Here is a 19065-nt window from a genome sequence, read left to right on the forward strand (position 1 = left end):
AGTTAGTATGCAATAAAGAAGCCCCGTGTGCACTAGCTCACTCCCCGTCCACACTGGCAAGGCACGTAGAGAGCTCTGACTTCGCGGCTAGAGCACTCCTGGTACTCCACCCCAGCGAGAGGAATAACGTTTGCTGCGCCCCCACTGGAGTGCTGCAGCACCAGTGTGATTGAGGTGTTGCATTACTGCGCTCTGATCGGCCTCCAGAAACGTCCCATAATCCCCTTAAGTCAAGTGGCTACACTTGTCATTGTTTTGAATCGCTGCAGGAATGTGTAAGTGCCCTTTGAAAGCTCCATTTCTGACATCTGGCTGCTTATCTGCTCCGAGACAAATCAACCATTACTGTGGAATGCTGTGTGTGAGAGAAAGGGGGTCTGCTGCTGTCTGAACTTACAAGACAGCATGCTGACAGGTTCTCAGCCCCCCAAAAACCCACTCTCTTGCCCCCCACACATACACACACCACACTGTCTGTCACACTCCACCCCACCCCCCATTTGAAAAGCACGTTGCAGTCACTTGTATGCTGGGATAGCTGCCCATAATGCACCGCTCCCAATGCCACTGCAAGTGCCTCAAATGTGGCCAAGCCAGTGCACTTGAAGCTGTCAGTGTGGACAGAGTGCAGCGTTTTTCCTACTATGCTCTCCGAAGGCTGGTTTAACTCAAAGCGCTCTACATCTGCAAGTGTAGCCATGCCCTTTGAGTGTGAAGTGTCTTTCTTATGGTGGAAAGGCATTTTTCAGTGTGTCTTCCTACACAGATTGTCAAATTCTGCCATTTAATTTTATGCAGAATACAGAGACCTTACTCAGATTTGTATGTGTGTATAACAATACCATGCTACAGACAGTTTTAAAATAGACATAAAGTTTATATTTTGTGATGGGGCAAAGCCAGATGGATATAGGAAAGTAGTAAGGAACAGGTGTGTTAACCCCAGACTAAACAAATCCTTGTTACCATGGTAACCAAATGGCAGTTGCTCCAGGTTAATCAAGACATCTGGGGCTCATTAAGATCCTTCTAGAAAGCAGTGGAGATAGCTAGGTTGATTGGGACACCTGAAGCCAATCAAGGGCTGGCTGGAACTAGTTAAAAGCCCCCCAGTTGGTCAGTTAGGTGTGCATGGCAAGAGCTGTAGGAGGAAGCCGTGCTGCTGGAGCCACTAGGCAGTATGAACCCTATCAGGCACAAGGAAGGAGGCCCTGAGGTAAGGGTGAATTGTCTTTTGAGGAAGTGGGGGCTGCTGTGAGGAAGTTGCTCAGGGAATTGCACTCGTCCAGTTTCAAAAAGTCAGCTACCAAAAGCTGCTACTACTAGTGTCCGTGGGCTGGAGCCTGGAGTAGAGGATGGGCCTGGGCTCCCCCCTCTCCCTGATTAATCACAGAGACTGTGAGACAACAGAGAATGTGTGAGGGAGGGTTGCTACTTCCCACCTCCCTTCCTGGCTTATGATGAAAATGGCCCAGTAGGCTGTGACTCTTGCCTGCAGAGAGAGAAGGGCTACGTGGAGGGCCACAGTGAGCCTTTGAGGCTAGCGTAATCTGCCTGGAAGCGCAGCACCCACTGAGACAAGGTCATAGCTTTGCCACAATTTCTAGTAGTCTAGAGAATTTATATTACAGTAAACCTTTACCATGGCCACTATATATTTTGCTAACTAATATGCAACTTACCATTATGATGTAGTATCACTGACTCTGTTGTGCTAATTTTCAGGGCCTTATATATCACATGACTCAGGAACCAGCTAAAATCTTTAATTAGTTTAAGTAATCACACTGAATTCTTGTTTATAACATATCTTGGTAGGTCTGCTACAGGAAAAGGATACTTATATAATCTTGGAAATAAGTTGCTGATGCATTATACTGGAAATCGACTCAGACCATATTGCTCTAGGTGCCAGCTCATAAAATATTATGCTTTTTAATGACTATATAAAACCATGATGGAAGAAAAGAGTGAGAAACACCTCAAAATCAAAGATGATTTACAAGTTATGTTTTAGGAACTGTCTGAATTCTTACCATAGCAGGAAATCTTAGTCAGACCATACAATAGTGAAAAGTGAGTAATTCAGACATACCACATTAAGAAATGACTGAGACTACACTGAATTAAATAGCTTGCTACCTACCCAATTTCTTCCTGACATTATAATACATACAAACATAGAACAGAAAGATGTGTTATTGCTTTGAGGAAGGCAGTTTGGATAAGCCATTAGCCATTACAGTTAGTTATTTTAATAGTCTATCTTTTTATATCTTATTGAGCAAATTCCATATTCAGCACATTCATGTAACCACAGTGAAGTTTGTGAGTCTGTTAGCAGAATTTGACCCATGCTGTCTAAGAGGATTCTGTCTATTATGTCACTATTACCAAATAGACTAGCTCCAGTCTCCTGTTTCCCCCATCCCCAGTTTCTCGCTCAGCTGATTTTTAAAGACTGCAGGAGCTATTGTAGACCTTATGCAGAGAATCAGGCCCATGGCTCCTGTTCACCTTCTAAAGCCTATAGCAGCTTGTGAGAATCTTAGATGAGCCACAAACAAGGAAAGCTAATAAAGAGAGCCAAATCAAAGTATGGAGTCAGGTAAGTAGTGGGGACTGACAGAGGCTAGAGACTATGCAGAGCCCCTGAACTCTGCCAGGATCCCTTGTGACAGATTCTCCTGAAAAAAGCACTGCTCTATCACTTCCCAATTCCCAGTGCCTTAAAATGTGTAGCTCTGCATGGTATCCTGTTCCCTGCTTCCAATGAATCTTAAATTTTTTTAAATTGAGATGGAGGTGGGAGGAACCAAACGAGATTCAAAACAAAAACCTTGTTAAGATGGAGTTAAAGAATGAGTCAGTAATTTATGGGATAAATACAAAACAAAACAAATGAGGTTAAACTTAAAAGAAACCAAATACCGGTATGTGAAATGCACATTGAAGGCATTCAAAGAATCTTAACTCTGCCCTTGTTGTGACACTAGCTTCCCATCTTTCTTTCTATGCTCCTTCAGCAGCTACTTGGTAAGATGTAAGATATTATAGATTCTCCTTTCTGCTGTGGTAGCCTTGGCCTTTGTACACATACAGGGGCGGCTCTAGGCATTTTGCCGCCCCAAGCACAGCAGGCAGGCTGCCTTCAGCGGCTTGCCTGTGGAGGGTCCGCTGGTCCCGCGGCTTCGGCGGACCTCCCACAGACGTGCCTGCGGGAGGTCCGCCAAAGCCGCGGGACCAGCGAACCCTCCACAGGCATGCCTGCGGGAGGTCCGCTGAAGCCACAGGACCAGCGGACCCTCCACAGGCATGCTGCGGAAGGCAGTCTGCCTGCCGCCCTCGCAGCGACCAGCAGAGCGCCCCCAGTGGCTTGCTACCCCAAGCACATGCTTGGCATGCTGATGCCTGGAGCCACCCCTGTACACATAATGCAAGAGTAAAATGAGAATATGTATCCTATATTATTTGAATTATCCAGCAACATGAGCCAATATGGACGATTAGCCAGAAACATGAGCCAATATGGACATTCTGCACATTATAAAAACAACGTGTAGGATAACTGCTTGGAGACACGTGAAATTCTTCCCCGGCAGATAACTGTCATAATCTACCTTGCAAAGGTGGAAAATGTGGATAGTTTCTTCATCACCAATGAGGTCTCTCACTGTATTCCCAGTTATAGTGATAGTTTGAACTAAAATGATAGTGTTACTCCCATACAAGGGGTGAAACTGATTGTCAAGCTTGATGTCATGGGATAGGTCACATTGGCAAGGATGTTTTGGGGTTCTTTATTATTATTTACTTCCTCTTTACAACAAGAGGGTTGAGGAGGGATCATGAAGTAGCATCAGGTGGGTTTCAGAGTGGTAGCCATGTTAGTCTGTATCATCAAAAACAATGAGTAGTCCTTGTGGCACCTTAGAGACTAACAAATGTATTTGGGCATAAGCTTTCATGGGCTAAAACCCACTTCATCAGATGCATGGAGTGGAAAATACAATAGGTAGGTATGAATATACAGCATATGAAAAGATGGGAGTTGCCTTACCAAGTGGTGGCTCAGTGTTAACGAGCCAATTCAATTAAGGTGGAAGTAAGCTATTTTTAACAGTTGACAAGAAGGAGTGAATATCAAGGGAGAAAAAAATCACTTTTGTCGTGCTAATTAGGGCAATGTAATCAAGGTGGCCCATTTCAAATAGTTGACAAGAAGGTCAGAGTATCAGCAGGGGGAAATTAGTTTTTGTAGTGACCCAACCATTCCCAGTCTTTATTCAGGCCTAATTTGATGGTGTCCAGTTTGCAAATTAATTCCAGTTTCTCACTGGAGTCTGGTTTTGAAGTTTTTTGTTGAAGAATTGCCACGTTTAAGTCTGTTATTGAGTGTCCAGGGAGACTGATGTGTTCTGCTATTGGTTTTTGAATGTTATAATTCTTGATGTCTGATTTGTGTCCATTCTTGATGTCTGATTTTGCACAGCGACTGTCCGGTTTGGCCAATGTACATGGCAGAGGGGCATTGCTGGCACATGATGGCATATATCACATTGGTAGCGTGGGTGTATCACAGTCAATTTCCAGTAATTGCAGGAGAGGGAAGCACTGGTGGACCTAACTTCTGCTTTTTTCCTTCCTTGCCGTTTCTACAAATACTTTCCTGTGAAGAAAAATGACTCATTCCATTCTTTGTGCTGATATCTAGCTGGTGACTAGAACAGGGGACTAGGAGTTAGAACTTTGAGTTCTATTCTCAGATTTCCTACTTCCACGTTGTGTGTCCCAGGCAAATCACTTAGGGTACCTCTTTGCTACACATATAACTAAGGTGATGAGCACCCAGGTGTGAGCAGCTGGACTAGCCTAGGCCAGGTGTGAGCAGCCACAATACAAAGCCACACATGAGTTACTGTGTTCTCTTACTGATGCTGCCCTCACTCATGTGTGTTGCTAAGACTTCAGGGGGCAGAGACTCTGGTTTCAGAGCACATGGGGACAAACTGTAGGAAGACATTGAAGACTATCAGCACTTGATTGGTTGAGCCCAATGGCTCTCAACCTTTCCAGATTACTGAATCCCTTTCAAGAGTCTGATCTGACTTTCATCTCACTTAAAAACTACTTGCTTACAAAATCAGACTAAAAATACAAAAGAGAGTCGTAGCACACTATTATTGAAAATTGTTTACTTTCACATTTTTACCATATAATTATAAAATAAATTAATGGGAATAAAAATATTGCACTTACATTTCACCATGTAGTATATAGAGCAATATAAATAAGTCCTTGTCTGTATGAAATTATAGTTTATACTGACTTTGCTTGTGCTTTTTAGTATAGCCTTTTGTAAAACTAGGCATATATCTAGATGAGTTGATGTAAACCCTGGGAGGCCTCTGAGTACCCACAGGGGTATGTGTACCCCAGGTTGAGAACCACTGGTTTAGCCTGTGTCCTCTCTGCAAAGTGGACAAGTTACCAAACAAGAGCCAGAGTAAACTCTGCAATGAAAATATACCCGTAAACTCTTGACACACTAAAATAGACTAACACAATATTATAACACTGTGTGTACAAAAGGCTTAATTAATTAGGGATTGATGGTGATTTGGACTAGATGCCTGTACAAAGGAGTGACAGCTCCCTTATGCTCCTTAGGTTACTCAGACCTTGTCTACACTACGGGGCTAAGTCAACCTAAGTTACGCTACTCCAGCTATGTAAATAATGTAGCTGGAGTCGACGTAGCATAGGTCAACTTACTGTGGTGTCTATACCATGCTGTGTTGAAGGAAGACGTTCTCCCATTGGCATACCTTAGTCTTCTTGTTCCGATGGAGTACCAAAGTGGACCTGAGAGTGCTCTGCAGTCAATTTAGCAGGTCTTCTCTAGACCCGCCAAATCGACCCCCGCTGCATTAATCACAGCAGCATCAATCCACGGTAAGTGCAGACATGGCCTCAGACCTTGGGTCCAGGCATACAGAAGTAAGTGGAGCTAATCTCCCATTTACTCCCGCCTCTAGTTGGCAGAGAGGAGAGGGGAATAGGCAGATACTTGGTTCCACTCCCACCAACTTGCTGGCCAAAGTAGCTGAGCCAATGAAGGGAGAAAATACTTGCTGCTACTGTAGAGAACAGTAAATTACTAATCTCAGTAGCAAACAGGTAAGAAATTGTGACTCAGAAGTGTATCAGCGTCACAATGCCACCCCAGGCTGCTCCTGGGATGGTGCAACTTATGTACCAACCCCTTGCTCAGGGCTGTGTATAAAAGGCAAAACCTTGATGTTTAGAAAACGTTGACATGCTCAGATAACAGACGTTGTGTAAGTGCAAAGTGTTGCTGTTTTAAACCTCCTGACACTGCTCAACTTCCATTTCTAGCTGTACCTCATTACATGATTTACCTCCAGAACATTCTCCTGGTTCGGATCCAAAATAAAATCAAAGGTCTCGTTCCACACAGGGTTCACATTATTGTTGAAGTGTTTTGTTCTCTTTCTGCAGTCAGGGGCTGAGGGGATGAACAGCTCCACGTATGGATCAGGAGTGTCAACTGTAGAGTACCAAACAGAAGGTAACATTAGTTAGAACTTGTGTTTGGATGGGATTAACCAAAACAAATTTAGGAAAGGACAAGTGCATTGTAAGTCCTCTCATTATACACAGTAGTAAATGAAAGGTACATGGCTTGATCTTGCTCCCCTAAAGATCAAAGTAGTGATGCCAATGATGTTAATGGGAGTAGGAGTAGGCCGTGTCTGAGAGAATGATACTGTGAGTAAAGATACATATTTATTGAAAAAAATGCTCCAATGTTGTTGTAGTTATTTAAAGAAGCATCCCCGATCACACATACCCACACAATAGCAATAGTGCTTGGTATCACAGTAGCAGCAAGGATAGCTACCCAATGAAACGGTCTTCAATTACAAATTAAAGAAAGATATTTTGGATTCAGGGGAGTCTACCAAAAGTTTTGCAGAACTAAGGAATACTGTAATGAGCCATTTATGTACTTCCCGATCCTGTAATGATATCCACATGGGCACATCCCTGGGTGGAGCCAATGAAAGCACTGGGGCTCTGTCCTGGCACAGGGGTCCACCCTTATGAATATCACTGTAGGACAGGGGTTCTCAGACTTTTGTACTGGTGACTCCTTTCACACAGCAAGCCTCTGAGTGCGACCCCCCCTTATACATTAAAAACACTTTGTTATATATTTAACACCATTATAAATGCTGGAGGCAAAGCGGGGTTTGGGGTGGAGGGTGACAGCTTGTGACTCCCCATGTAATAACCTCGCGACCCCCTGAGGGGTCCTGACCCCCAATTTGAGAACCCCTGCTGTATGACTTGGGCCTTATTTACATATTCCATTTAAATCGTAGATGTGTAGAGGAATAGCTGAAATTCTAACTATTCCATTTGTACCCAGCGCAGAGTATGAGTGATGGGGAAAATGTGGCCTGAAGAGTCTTAATTAAGTTGCTTTAACTATTACCATTTTATTACTAAAATCAAATGCTATGCTGTAAGCAGCCTTGCTAAATCCCACTTACCCATCCTTTGAAGACAAATAGTGGGTTTTTTGTTTGTTTGTTTTTGACAGGAGAAGTAAATAACTAGTTTTTAACCATCATCATCATCTGCTCGGATGCATAGATAGGTAAATTTTGTAACTGGGATAAAATTGCCATGACATTGCATTTTTAAAAGATAAAAGAGCATTTTGATGATAGATATTTTCTTATATCAGCTTTAAAGGAGAGGATGTCAGATATACAAGATAAGTGAAGACAGCAGATCTGATGCATAGTAGGTAATGGACTACAGTAAGTATACATATTATTGGTAGAAAAGTTGTACCAGTGGTTGATCAGTTTTTTTATTTAGTTCAACCTATTCAGTCCATTTTTCTTCAAATAGTTATCTAATACAGTCAGTAATTTGTTCCATTTATCTTAACTTTATTCTTAACAACCACATTTTTACCAGAGATATTTGGTTTTGCAGCAATAGTTCTGTGATCCTGCAAAGGGATCTACTAGCGCAGACCTTTATGTTCACCAATCCCTTTGATTTCAGTGGGAGTCTTCATGGGAATTTGGATCTGTGCGGGGACATACCACTGCAGGATCAGGGTAATACTGCTGAAATACATGTGTATGCTGGTACAAGGAATTCTCTCCATATCTTCTTGCCTTATCAGAAGTTAAGAGTCATTTGGTCTGATGTCAGAAAACTGATGCACATCTTCAGAGGATCATGTCTTCAGAGGTTGTTTTCTGCTTTTGCCCAACAGCCTATTTTATGGAGTTAAAAATGTGCACCCATCACAAACAATGACCATTTTCTTAAGGATCTCTCTTGGTCAAAACAATTACACTGCATTTTAGCTACATGTGTTTTCATGAGAATACACTGTTTCATCAAAGCCAAAACATGTCAGGTAGACATGTTGATTTCAACAATGCTTTTGCCAGGAATGTTTCTGAGGTCCAGGCATCTCTGGTCACTTCTGACCAGAAAAAAAGAGACCTGAATTGAAAACTTGATCTTTCAAACAGAAAATGGACATTTCAACACAATTCTGTTCTACAAAAACATTTGAACAGTTTTGATTTTGTTCCAATGTGGAACAAAAACAAATTTCAAAACCACACAAGTTGTCATGGAATGGAATTTTTGTCCTCGAGCCACCTCTGATGCAGACCCAAGCCAAACTTCAACTCAGCCTCTCAGTATACTATTCAAAGACAAATAATTGGGGAGTGACAGAATAGCTATAGATTCTGAAATATTGTCAAAAATATCCTTTGTCCATTGGAGATGTGAAATAATATGCATGTACAATAGGATGAGTTAAATATTAACCATGTTTTTTTTCTGATTGGTGGGACTTGAGGGACTGTACCAGAAATCCAATTCCTTCTATGCATTTTATTTATTAATTGCAAAATTCACATAAAAAAAGCACTTTTAGCTTCCTGTTTATTTTATGGTGAACAGATCTTACTTACTGTGTCAGATTTTTCATGGCAAACTATGATAAACCAGAAGAACTTTTTACTGCTTGGAAAATAAGAGGAGGGTTTTGCAATAGAGAGAGAGAGAGAGAGAGAGAGAGAAAATGAACGAATTTGTAGGTTTTGGCAGCCTACATTCCACTCCACACAATATTTATAGAACTACTTAAAGACCAAGGAAAGCCTGGGCATTCCTTTAAGGTATGTCTATACTGCAATGTATGTCCAGGATTAGCAGAACTCAATTTAGCAGACCCTGCGTTTGATAACCTAGAGCTTGAGTGCCTACCCTCATTAGTAACCCCAGGCCATGAATTGTTGAAGCCTGGGTCCCAGCCTGGGTCTTCAGCATCTATACTGCATTATGTGGGCCCAAATCTAACTCTCATATCCCAGACTTCCTAATGGCCTCCCACAACGTGGTTCATGGTGCAGTGTGGGAAAACTTGACTGTCCAGAGTACAAAAAGTCAGTGTGTGGGATTACTTTTGGCAGACTCAAGGAGCATGAGTTCAGTGGGGATGCATCCACACTGCAAAGCAATAGGACTTGAACCCTCAGTTTGAACTCAGACTCCAGCCTACCCGCCCCCTTTTGTCTACAAGCAAATCATGCTCACCCCTGGCTTGGATCCAGAATCCTAGGCCCCTCGGTGGAGGAGGATCCAAGCCTGAGCCAAGACAGTCAAATTCCTATCTAATCCAACTTTAAAAAAAAAAAAGATTAACATGACTACTGGCCAACTTTGACTGTGTATTTTAGCTCCTTGGATAAAAAGTAAATATGCTTTAATGCTATGCAGACCTCCTTCCCGACCTCTGGAAATTGAAATGCTGGATTCTGAATATCCTGACAACACGGTCACTAACTACTGCAGACCTGCTGGTGCCAAAGGACTGAACTTCTACACATCAGCTTGGTTTTGAAGCTACTTTTGCCACACCAAGCTACTTTTGCCACACCAAGTCAGTCTGCTGAAGCAGAAACTAATGCATTTTGCAGCTAAACTTAAAAGCAGTTACTGTATGAATGACTGAGAGGAAAAATATTTAACTAGCTCAAAATCTCAACAACAAACAAAACTTTCTTCCCACTGTGTAACAAAAATACCTCAGGCCAAGAGTTTCTGAACTGCCCTTTCATGTTTGAAAGTTTACTTTGCAGTCTTTTCAACTGAGAAAATGAAAATCTATTCCTTTAAGAATTTCCTCTGCAGATGGAAAGCAAAAATACAGGGAGCTTTTATGTGTTGATTAAGAGGAAGTTACTCACACTGTGCAGTAACAATGGTTCTTCGAGATGAGTGTCCCAATGGGTGCTCCACTGTAGATGCATGTGCATTCCTGTACTTCTGATCAGAGATCTTTGGTAGCAGTGTCTGTTCAGCCTGCACATTCACTCTCCCTTTCTCGTGCTCTGCCTTGAGGCTAATTAGTGCTGTGCAAGCGAACCACCTTCAGATCCTTCTCTACCACAGAGTCCCTATCAATAACTTTGAAACAGAAGGGAGGGTGGGTTATGGAGCACCCATACAGATACCATCTCAAGGACCCATCATTACTACACAAGGTGAGTAACTTCCTCTTCTTCTTTGAGCAGTATTCCCATGGGTGCTCCACTATAGGTGACTCCCGAGCAGTATCCCTAATGGGAGCTTGGGGCTTTGGAGTCAAGTCTATTATGGATGATGATACCGCAGAGTTGAAACTAGCATTGGAAGCAGAGTCTCCAGTGATGGCATAGGGTTCTGTGAGAGTATGTACAAATGCCCAAGATGGCTGCTCTGAGGATTTCCAAGACAGAGACATTCCTGAGGAAGGCGACAAAGGAAGAAACTGACCTTGTGGAGTGTGCAAATTCCAGGTAAAGGTACTATATAGCAAACATGAAAACAGTGCTTAATACAGTTCAAGACCTATTTGGAGAGTCTCTGGGCTGATATTGCTGTGTCTTTAGACCTTTCAGCAATGAAAAGGAAGAACTTAGGAGATTTCCTAGAAGTCTTTGTCCTGTCCAAGTAGAAGGCCAGGGCTCTCCTAACATCTAGCATGTGCAGTATGGCCTCTTTGTTACCATGGTGAGGCTTAGTTGGGAGGGGATTTGGTTGGTTCATGTGAAAAGATGAGGCCACTTTAGGAAAAAAATTTGGGTGTAGCCAGATAGTAACCTTGTTGTGAAAGAATACTATAAAGCAGAGTGTGCCATAAGTGCTGCTATTTCCCCTATTCTCCTCACCGAGATGATGGCCACCAGAAATGTTACCTTCATTGACAGCTGCGTAAGCAAACAAGTAGCCATTGGTTCAAAGGGTGATCTAGTCTGGCTCTTTAAAACTAGTTTTAGGTCCCATGTTGAAGTAGGGATCTGGGTGGGGAAAGAGGTTTGTTATGCCCTTAAGGAATCTCTTTGTAGTTGAGTGTGAGAAAACTGAGTAACCCTCTACCTGTTGATGGTACCACTACCACTATGGCCACCAGGTGTAGCTTGAGCGAACTGAGGGATAGCCCTGTCTTCTTGAGAGCCAATATGTAATCTAACACCACTAGGAGAATAGCAGATGTAGGAATAATGTGCCTGGAATTGCACCAAACCTCAAACCTCATCCACTTTTGTAGTTAAGTATGACGGGTAACCAATTTCCTACTGTGTAGTAACACTTCCTGTACCTCCTGGGAGGAGGAGTACTCTATGCGTTGGAACTACAAAGCAGCCAAGCCTTGAGCTGGAGTATCTGCAGGTTGAGATGGAGAGTGTGTTGTTCTTTCTGCAAGAGGAGGTAAGGAGTGGGTTGAAGAGGGATTGGTGGACACATCGTCATCTGTCTCACTCAGGTGGAAGCAATCAATATGACATATGCTTTTTCTCTTTATTTTCAATAGGACCTTCAACAAGAGAGGGAATGGGGAATGGCATAAAGAAGGCCCTTGTCCCATGGAAGAAGGAGACCGTCCCTAATGAGTGCTGTCCGAGGCCAGCCCTGGATCAATAATGTGGGTATTTGCTCTTCAAATAAGTAGCAAACAAGTTTATTGTTGGTGTCCTCCACTGACAAAATATGCTGCAAAGTACTGTGGGGTTCACTTCCCACTCATGGTCATGTGAAAACTGCCTGTTGTGTTCGGTACTGATATTAGAACATTGTGGCAAATGCTTCAGTTCCAGAGCCTCCCTTTTGATTTATGTAGCACACAATCTTCTCTGTCCACCCTGAGTTCAACAACGTTGATGTGGAGAGTCACTATTTTCCCTGATTCATGAGGTTGTTGAGGTGTGCAGTACAACCCATGAGGGATGTGTCTGTAGTGAGCAGAAATGTCAAAGGAGGGCTGAGCGAACTGGACCCCTGTGCAAACATTTACCGGGTCTTTGATCCTGGAAGGCATCAAGAGAGGGTTGTCTAACCTGTCTTTTTTTGGCCTATAAACTGAGCTGAACCATGTCTGCAGACACCTCATCTCTAGTTTGGCATGAAATATTACAAACATACCAGCCACCATGTGCCGCGGAAGCTGGAGGAACGTCTGGCCAATGTTTAAGGGCTAGCTTGAACTGTCTAAGTGTGGACAGGCTGTGAAATCTGTGTTGTGGAAGGAGCGCCCTCACTTGCAGTGAGTCGAGGTCGACCCCTATGAACTCCAAACATTGTACTGGAGCTAAGGTCGACTTTTGGACATTAATTTGCAGGTCCAGGTTCGTGAATAACCAATTCCTCTAGTCCAATCTCCTACTCCTCCAGGCCCTTGTTGTGAACTCAGGAGGTTCTGAGGCTCCACAGTATATAATGCTGTCCACGTATCCCATAGGGGCAGTGAAAAAGGGATGGCTGGCTGACCCCATGGTTAGTCATACCACAGGTGTTGAGCTCCAGACTCAGGGTATGACTGGGAAGGCCCAGGTTGGTAGTTGGAGGAAGCATAGTGAGAGTGATGGCCATTATCCAACTCTCCACTAGAAAGTGGTGGAGCCGATACAGAGGTGCATGGATCAGTGCTGGTGGTCATTATGGAGTTCAAGATGTGCCCAGTACTGAGGCCCTGGTACAAATTAGATGAGACTGATACCTTAGATACTCTGAGGTCCTTAGAGAACCTAAATTCCTATTGTGCCACAGTATTTGGTACCCTTAGCGGTTGCTGTTATTGAGTTGGTGGTACTGAGGGAGCTCGCAACCTTGGCTGCATCGAGCGCTCTAATGATGGTTGCCTCGCAGTCATCGGTTCCAATGGCATCTGTACCGATGCAGTCTTCCCAGAGGTGGCACAATCTCCACACTTGTCCGTGACCGGTGGTACCATTGATTTGGTGCCTGTGCCCAGGGGGTCCTTAGGCATACCAGGGGTATCTGTCACACTGGACCCACACAACCTGTGGGTATCATGTTTAGATGTCTTCAGTGCTGTCAGTACCAAAGAGATCGAATGTGCCAGGGACCTCCTCTCACTGGTTCAGGGCTCACTACAAAGGCTTGAGGATCTCTTTTTGGAGGTCTTGCATGGGGCATCTGAGGATTTCTTCCTTGGCTCACTGGAAGGCTATGGAGAAGATTTGTGTTGCCTGTAAGACTCTGGGCACGGGTCAGATACAGGCTGGAGAGCACCCTCCATAAGGAGCAGCTTTAGCTTCAGTTCCTGTTTTTGGGGGGATCTGGTAACAGACACAGCAGGAATGCCCATCCGTTACCAGAATGGATTCCTTGCAGGAGAGACACCTCTTAAACCCAGGTGACCTGGAAATTCCCCTTACTGGGGATATTTCCCAGTAGGGGGGAGGGTAAAACAAAAAAATGTATGTTTGTTTTTAACAGGGAAGAAAAAAAACTAAAGGAAACTCTGAGAACTAAGAAGAAAACACTAAGGGTATGGCTACACTTGAGAGTTGCAGCGCTGGTGGAGGCTTTCCAGCGCTGCAATTAGTAACTGTCCACACCTGCAGGGCACATCCAGCGGTGCAACTCCCTGGCTGCAGCACTGGCTGTACACCTGGATCTGCTTGGGGTATAACGATTGCAGCGCTGGTGCTGCAGCGCTGCTCGTAAAGTGTGGCCACACACCAGCACTGTTATTGGCCTCCAGGGTATTAGGAGATATCCCAGAATGCTTTTAACTAAATTACTCTCTTTGTTTTGTTGTGATACCTCTCTTTGTTTTGTTGTGAACTCAGGGCTCCGGGAGCTGCTTATCTAAAAAACAAACACAGCTCCTGTTTGCTGTGATCAATCTGTAACTGACTGTGAACAATCAATTGAGATAACCCACTACCTTGCTGTGAATGAGGCAGGCAGGGGGATGAGTGTTTGCTTGAGGAGAGAAACAGCGGGGGTGGGGGGGGAGAAAGGGAGTCCGTTGGAGCAGCTGCTTATCTGGTCTGCAGGCTGTTTGCAGTTAAGAGTAAGGGGTCGGGGAAATTTTCAGATTTTGCAAGGCAGGGAGCTGATACACAGTGTCGGCTCTGAAAATCCACTCTCTCTCTCTTTCCCCCGCTCCCTGTCACACTCCACCCCACCCCCCTCTTTTGAAAAGCACGTTGCTGCCACTTGAACGCTGGGATAGCTGTCCATAATGCACCACTCCCAACAGCGCTGTAAATGCTGCAAATGTGGCCACACTGCAGCGCTCGTAGCTGTGAGTGTGGCCACACACCGGCGCTTTCCCTACACAGCTGTACGAAGACAGCTGTAACTCCCAGCGCTGCACACCTGCAAGTGTAGCCATACCCTAAAACTAGCTAAGAATGAATGTCTAGAGAGTAAAGTATCCGTGAATGGACTGCTAATGGCTCCATCTCTAGCCTGGGGCAATTGAGAAGGGGTAGTCTGCCCCGCAGTGCTGAGCACGAGGAGGGGAGAGCGCATGTGCAGGATGAACAGATACTGCTACCAAAGATCTCCAATCAGAAGCACAGGGACACAAATATACCTACGGTGGAGCACCCATAGGGACACTACTGGAAGAAGAAAATACTGATGTAAATTATGCAATAGCAATCAAAAGCCTAGATCTGTTATTTCTTAGGGAAACAGAGACCAAATACTTATTACAAGCTATTTCACATATATCACAGTAATATTTGATTTTGTTTGTATTTCAAAATGTTAAAGTTGCCAATTTCATAGACAATTAAAAAAAACTTTAATCCAGTGGAAAAGTAATAATGATCTGAAGATTTCAATTTGAAAGTACAGTTTAAAAGAGAAACATTATTAGGAAATGGTTCAAGGGTCAAATACTGTTAATCTAAAATAGCTTCATCACTGCAGGAGCAATAAGTGCATAACATATTAAAGATGCAGTATTGTCTTGGAATTGTTCTGAGTCTCTTTTACACAATATATTAACCAGCCTGTCTGAAAGAGCAACCAAATGATTTTCAAGAGAAACAATGTAGAACAGTTCATTCATATTTTTCCTGCAGGGTTACTTTTTTGAAATAGTTATCTCTGTTCTGTAGGAAGGTTCCTCTTGTGAATAAGGCATCAGACTATTCTTAACTTTGCCACAGGCTTCTTATGTTACTTTAGGCAAGTGATTTAATCTCTCTGTAGTTAATTGATGCCATTTATAACATGAGGCTAACTATACCTACTAAAGCTTAACTCATTAACGATTGTTAAACATGTTGAAGTGCGAAACATTAATGGCCATCAGTCTAAAGAGTTAAAACCAACATGTGATAAATCAAGACAAATATAAACAAATTAGCTATCTGCTGAAGGACAAGAAGTTTTCCAGGTTTGGGAAATAAAGTTGATCAAGAGGCTTTATTTATGATTTCCCCCCAATAAATTTTGGGTGTGGTATTTTTGAGGGGAGAAATCAAAGCTGTATCGAGGCTATAACACCAAATTTATATACATTCCTGCTGTCTCCCCACATGAAAATACATTCAATACATACTCCTATTTAGAATGTTTATTTTTCCCAAGACACTAAGAGTTGGGGCAGAAATCCGCCAATACACCTATGGGTATTCTTTTGACTTTAAATATAATTATATGAAGATATTGTCATCTGGAACCAAGTGATTTGACAGAGGCCAGGATTCAACAGTCTGACCCCAGTCATGCGGACCAATGTGGGTGGAAGTTGTTGCCATGGAAGACACCCACAAGCTCTCTGCCACCAAAGAAACCCCAAGTCACCAGCATGGCCTCACAAGTGTGTGGCTCTGGTCAGCGAAGGGAAAATAGCAAGGGCACAAAAATTATGCCAATTCAACATGTTCCCACTGCAATCTGTTGACAGGGCTCCTATGGAGCCCCTGGTGGATATTAAAGCCAACTTTTCCCAATAAAAACTCTAAGGGAGATCATGTAAGGGAATTCACATAGAGGTTAATTGTCCTGAGCCACAGTGGCTAGACAGTGCTAGGAGGCTCCCCCTGTGTTGGCCACATTGGGTATGTCTACACTGCAAAAAAACACCCGCACCTGGCCCGTGTCAGCTGACTCTGGCTCTTTGGGGCTTGGGCTCTGGGCCTATAAAATTGCAGTGTAGACATTTGCAATCAGGCTGGAGCCTGGGCTCTGGGATCCCAGGAAGGGAAGATCCCAGAACCCAGACTTCAGTTCGAGCCTGAATGTCTACGCTACCATTTTATAGCCTTGCAGCTCGAGCCCCTCAAGCATAAGTCAGCAGACGTGGGCCAGCCACGGGTGTTTTATTGCAACACAGGCATACCCTCTGAACCTGTCTCTCTGTTGGAAGCAGTTTCCATCTGTGTTTATCTGTACTGATTGGCCCAGAACACACCACACTCTACAATACAATGGAAACCTGATTTGATCCACAATTCAGCATAGATCACGATCATGTTATGTCTACTTGGCCTCACATGATCTTGCCTTGCTGCCTTGTCATCCCACCTGACCTGTCCTGTCACCTCACCTGACCCATCAGCCACCCAGCTGTACCTTCCCCTTGGATTGAATTCCTGGCAGGCAGATGTCATGCATGAATTCTGCCTACTGATCAGAACTGCCTTTGACATACCTGACTCCTGGGCATTACAGTTATGTGGGGTAGATTGAGTTAAGCTAGCTTGTTTCAGCTAACTCAATTCGGGGGTGGGGATGGGGGTGTGCAGCTTTTTTCTAGTCAGGTGGGAACTTGGATGCCAGAGTGAAGGGAGTCCTGAGGGACACATGGGATATGAGGAATCTATAAAAATTACTAGCTGGTGTCATACCAGGGAGAAGGGAGTTTATCAACAGTCTTGCTGAGTCCAGCTTAACTGCTATGACAACTGCCTGAGTTTCTTGGCTCTTATGGCAACGATGTTTGTTTACACATGTAATTAAATATGAAAACAAAACTTTATATTCAAGACTTGTTTTGATGCAAGTCTATTAATTTCCATTTTCTTTTAATTAAAAAGACACGGAGCCTATATATTATTTCAAAATGTCAACTCCTTGGGTCAGGCCAATGTCTTTCAGCATGCTCTGTACACTGCCAAAAGCCCTGCCAGCACTCAGTGAACAGTGATAGTCTAAATGACTCTGTGGACATTCATGCACAGTGCTTTTGGTCAATATACACCTATTTTTTATATCTCCCATTGGGCACTGGATGCCCTCAAGGCCAAATGCCACTTTAGTGGAGCAAGTCTAACAGTTGTACCACTAACCACCCTAAAGGCACATTCCTGGCTCTGAACTCCACAACTGGCCTTAAACCATTTTAGCCTCATTCATGGATCCAGTCTCTGCATGCTAGAGAACCGAAGCTGTGAAAGTATGGATGGCACAATTCTAGATCTGAGCAGAATACTACATATCACAAGGATCAGCTGATTACCAAATCTGATGGTTACATCACTCAGCTACATGAGACAGGCCCCAAGGCACATTTTGGTTGTGCAATGCAGAGATGAGTTGATTTCCTGTCTGTGAAACAATCTAAATTAATAGTTAACTAACCGGGGACTTTATTGATTCTTTTCATTTTTGTACTACCTTTCATCTGAAAGCAGTTTAAAAACTAACATTCATGAATCACATGACTCCTGTAAGGTAGGTATTACTAGATTTCTAATTTACATATAGAAAAAAATGGAACCAAGGAAAGCTTAAGTGACTTACCCAAGGCATGACAACAGGTCTATGACAGAACCATATTAAGGACTGAGGGAGTTCAACGCCATTCCAGATCAGACACCAGTAAGAAGTGATTATATTATCTAGCTTTCAATGGTTCACTGAACCGATACATTTTTTCTGGGTGCTGCCCTCTCATGTACCAGAATCTCAGCTTTCATTAAAAAAATTAAGTCTCTAGTTCTTATGCAAAAATAAGCTAAAAATGTAAACAGAGGGTGAGCTGATGTAATGGTGTCTGCTTGAATATGCAGATAACCTGAAACAAGAGCTGAAACATATAAACTTCCCCAGTTCATTTCAATAGATTGTTAACATTGAAGTTGAATGATGACACCTTCAGTGATAAAGATTTCACTGATGATGTATGCACAAAAAGGATGGGGATAAACAGATTATGAAAATATCCTGCTCAACCCAGAATCTTGCTGTGGTAAATAGAAATAAAGTGTCACTCTTGAATTCTTTCTGTATTAACTCATCCGTTAACGTGTGTAACCCTCAAGAAGATTACTTAGATTCCTGGGGCTCTGTCCCTGGTACGGAGGGGGAGCCAAGGGAAACTCAGAGTCTGCCTGGCAACCAACAGGGAGTGAGATGCCCCTCCCAGGGAGTTCAGGAAAGGGGAGAAGCCATTTTTGAGTCAGTCTGGAGCCAGCCAGGGCAGGACTGGCTGTGTGGGGAGCTGGTAAGTCCCAAGCCTGTATGCAGGGTTCCCCCTGAGAACTGGCCTCTAGGGACCTGAAAGCAAGATCCCTCAACTGGGCTTTTCCTTCTCCACTGATGATTCCCAGTTTGTAGAGTTTTGCTGGGAAATTTCCCCAACCAGACTGAGTTAGCCCTCCAGCTCCCTAGGTGAGACCAGTCACCAAACAGTCAGCTCTGCTCTGGCTGCTAGTCCAGGGCTGCTGCCTACTGTGAGTG

At 43.6% G+C, this 19065-nt stretch overlaps 1 protein-coding gene and 1 long non-coding RNA gene across 4 annotated transcripts in view; one reads left to right on the forward strand and one right to left on the reverse strand.

The window, feature by feature from the left end:
- PLA2G4A (phospholipase A2 group IVA) overlaps window positions 1–19065 on the reverse strand; it is a 140672-nt gene that overhangs the window by 70228 nt on the left and 51379 nt on the right. For both annotated transcript variants that reach the window (XM_045026143.1, XM_045026142.1), the window contains exon 4: window positions 6423–6571. In XM_045026143.1, the coding sequence (XP_044882078.1) occupies window positions 6423–6571 (149 nt within the window). The remainder of the gene's footprint in view (window positions 1–6422; window positions 6572–19065) is intronic.
- On the forward strand, window positions 1000–12721 carry LOC123375357. Of its 2 annotated transcripts, none has more exons than XR_006581413.1 (4): window positions 1000–1216; window positions 6523–6592; window positions 7778–7853; window positions 11927–12721. It is a non-coding gene; the product is annotated as an uncharacterized LOC123375357 (long non-coding RNA). The 2 variants fall into 2 exon arrangements; XR_006581414.1 differs by lacking the exon at window positions 1000–1216 and adding an exon at window positions 2444–2608.

This window comes from Mauremys mutica, chromosome 8 (genome assembly GCF_020497125.1).
Source record: "Mauremys mutica isolate MM-2020 ecotype Southern chromosome 8, ASM2049712v1, whole genome shotgun sequence".
NCBI lineage: Eukaryota > Metazoa > Chordata > Testudines > Geoemydidae > Mauremys > Mauremys mutica.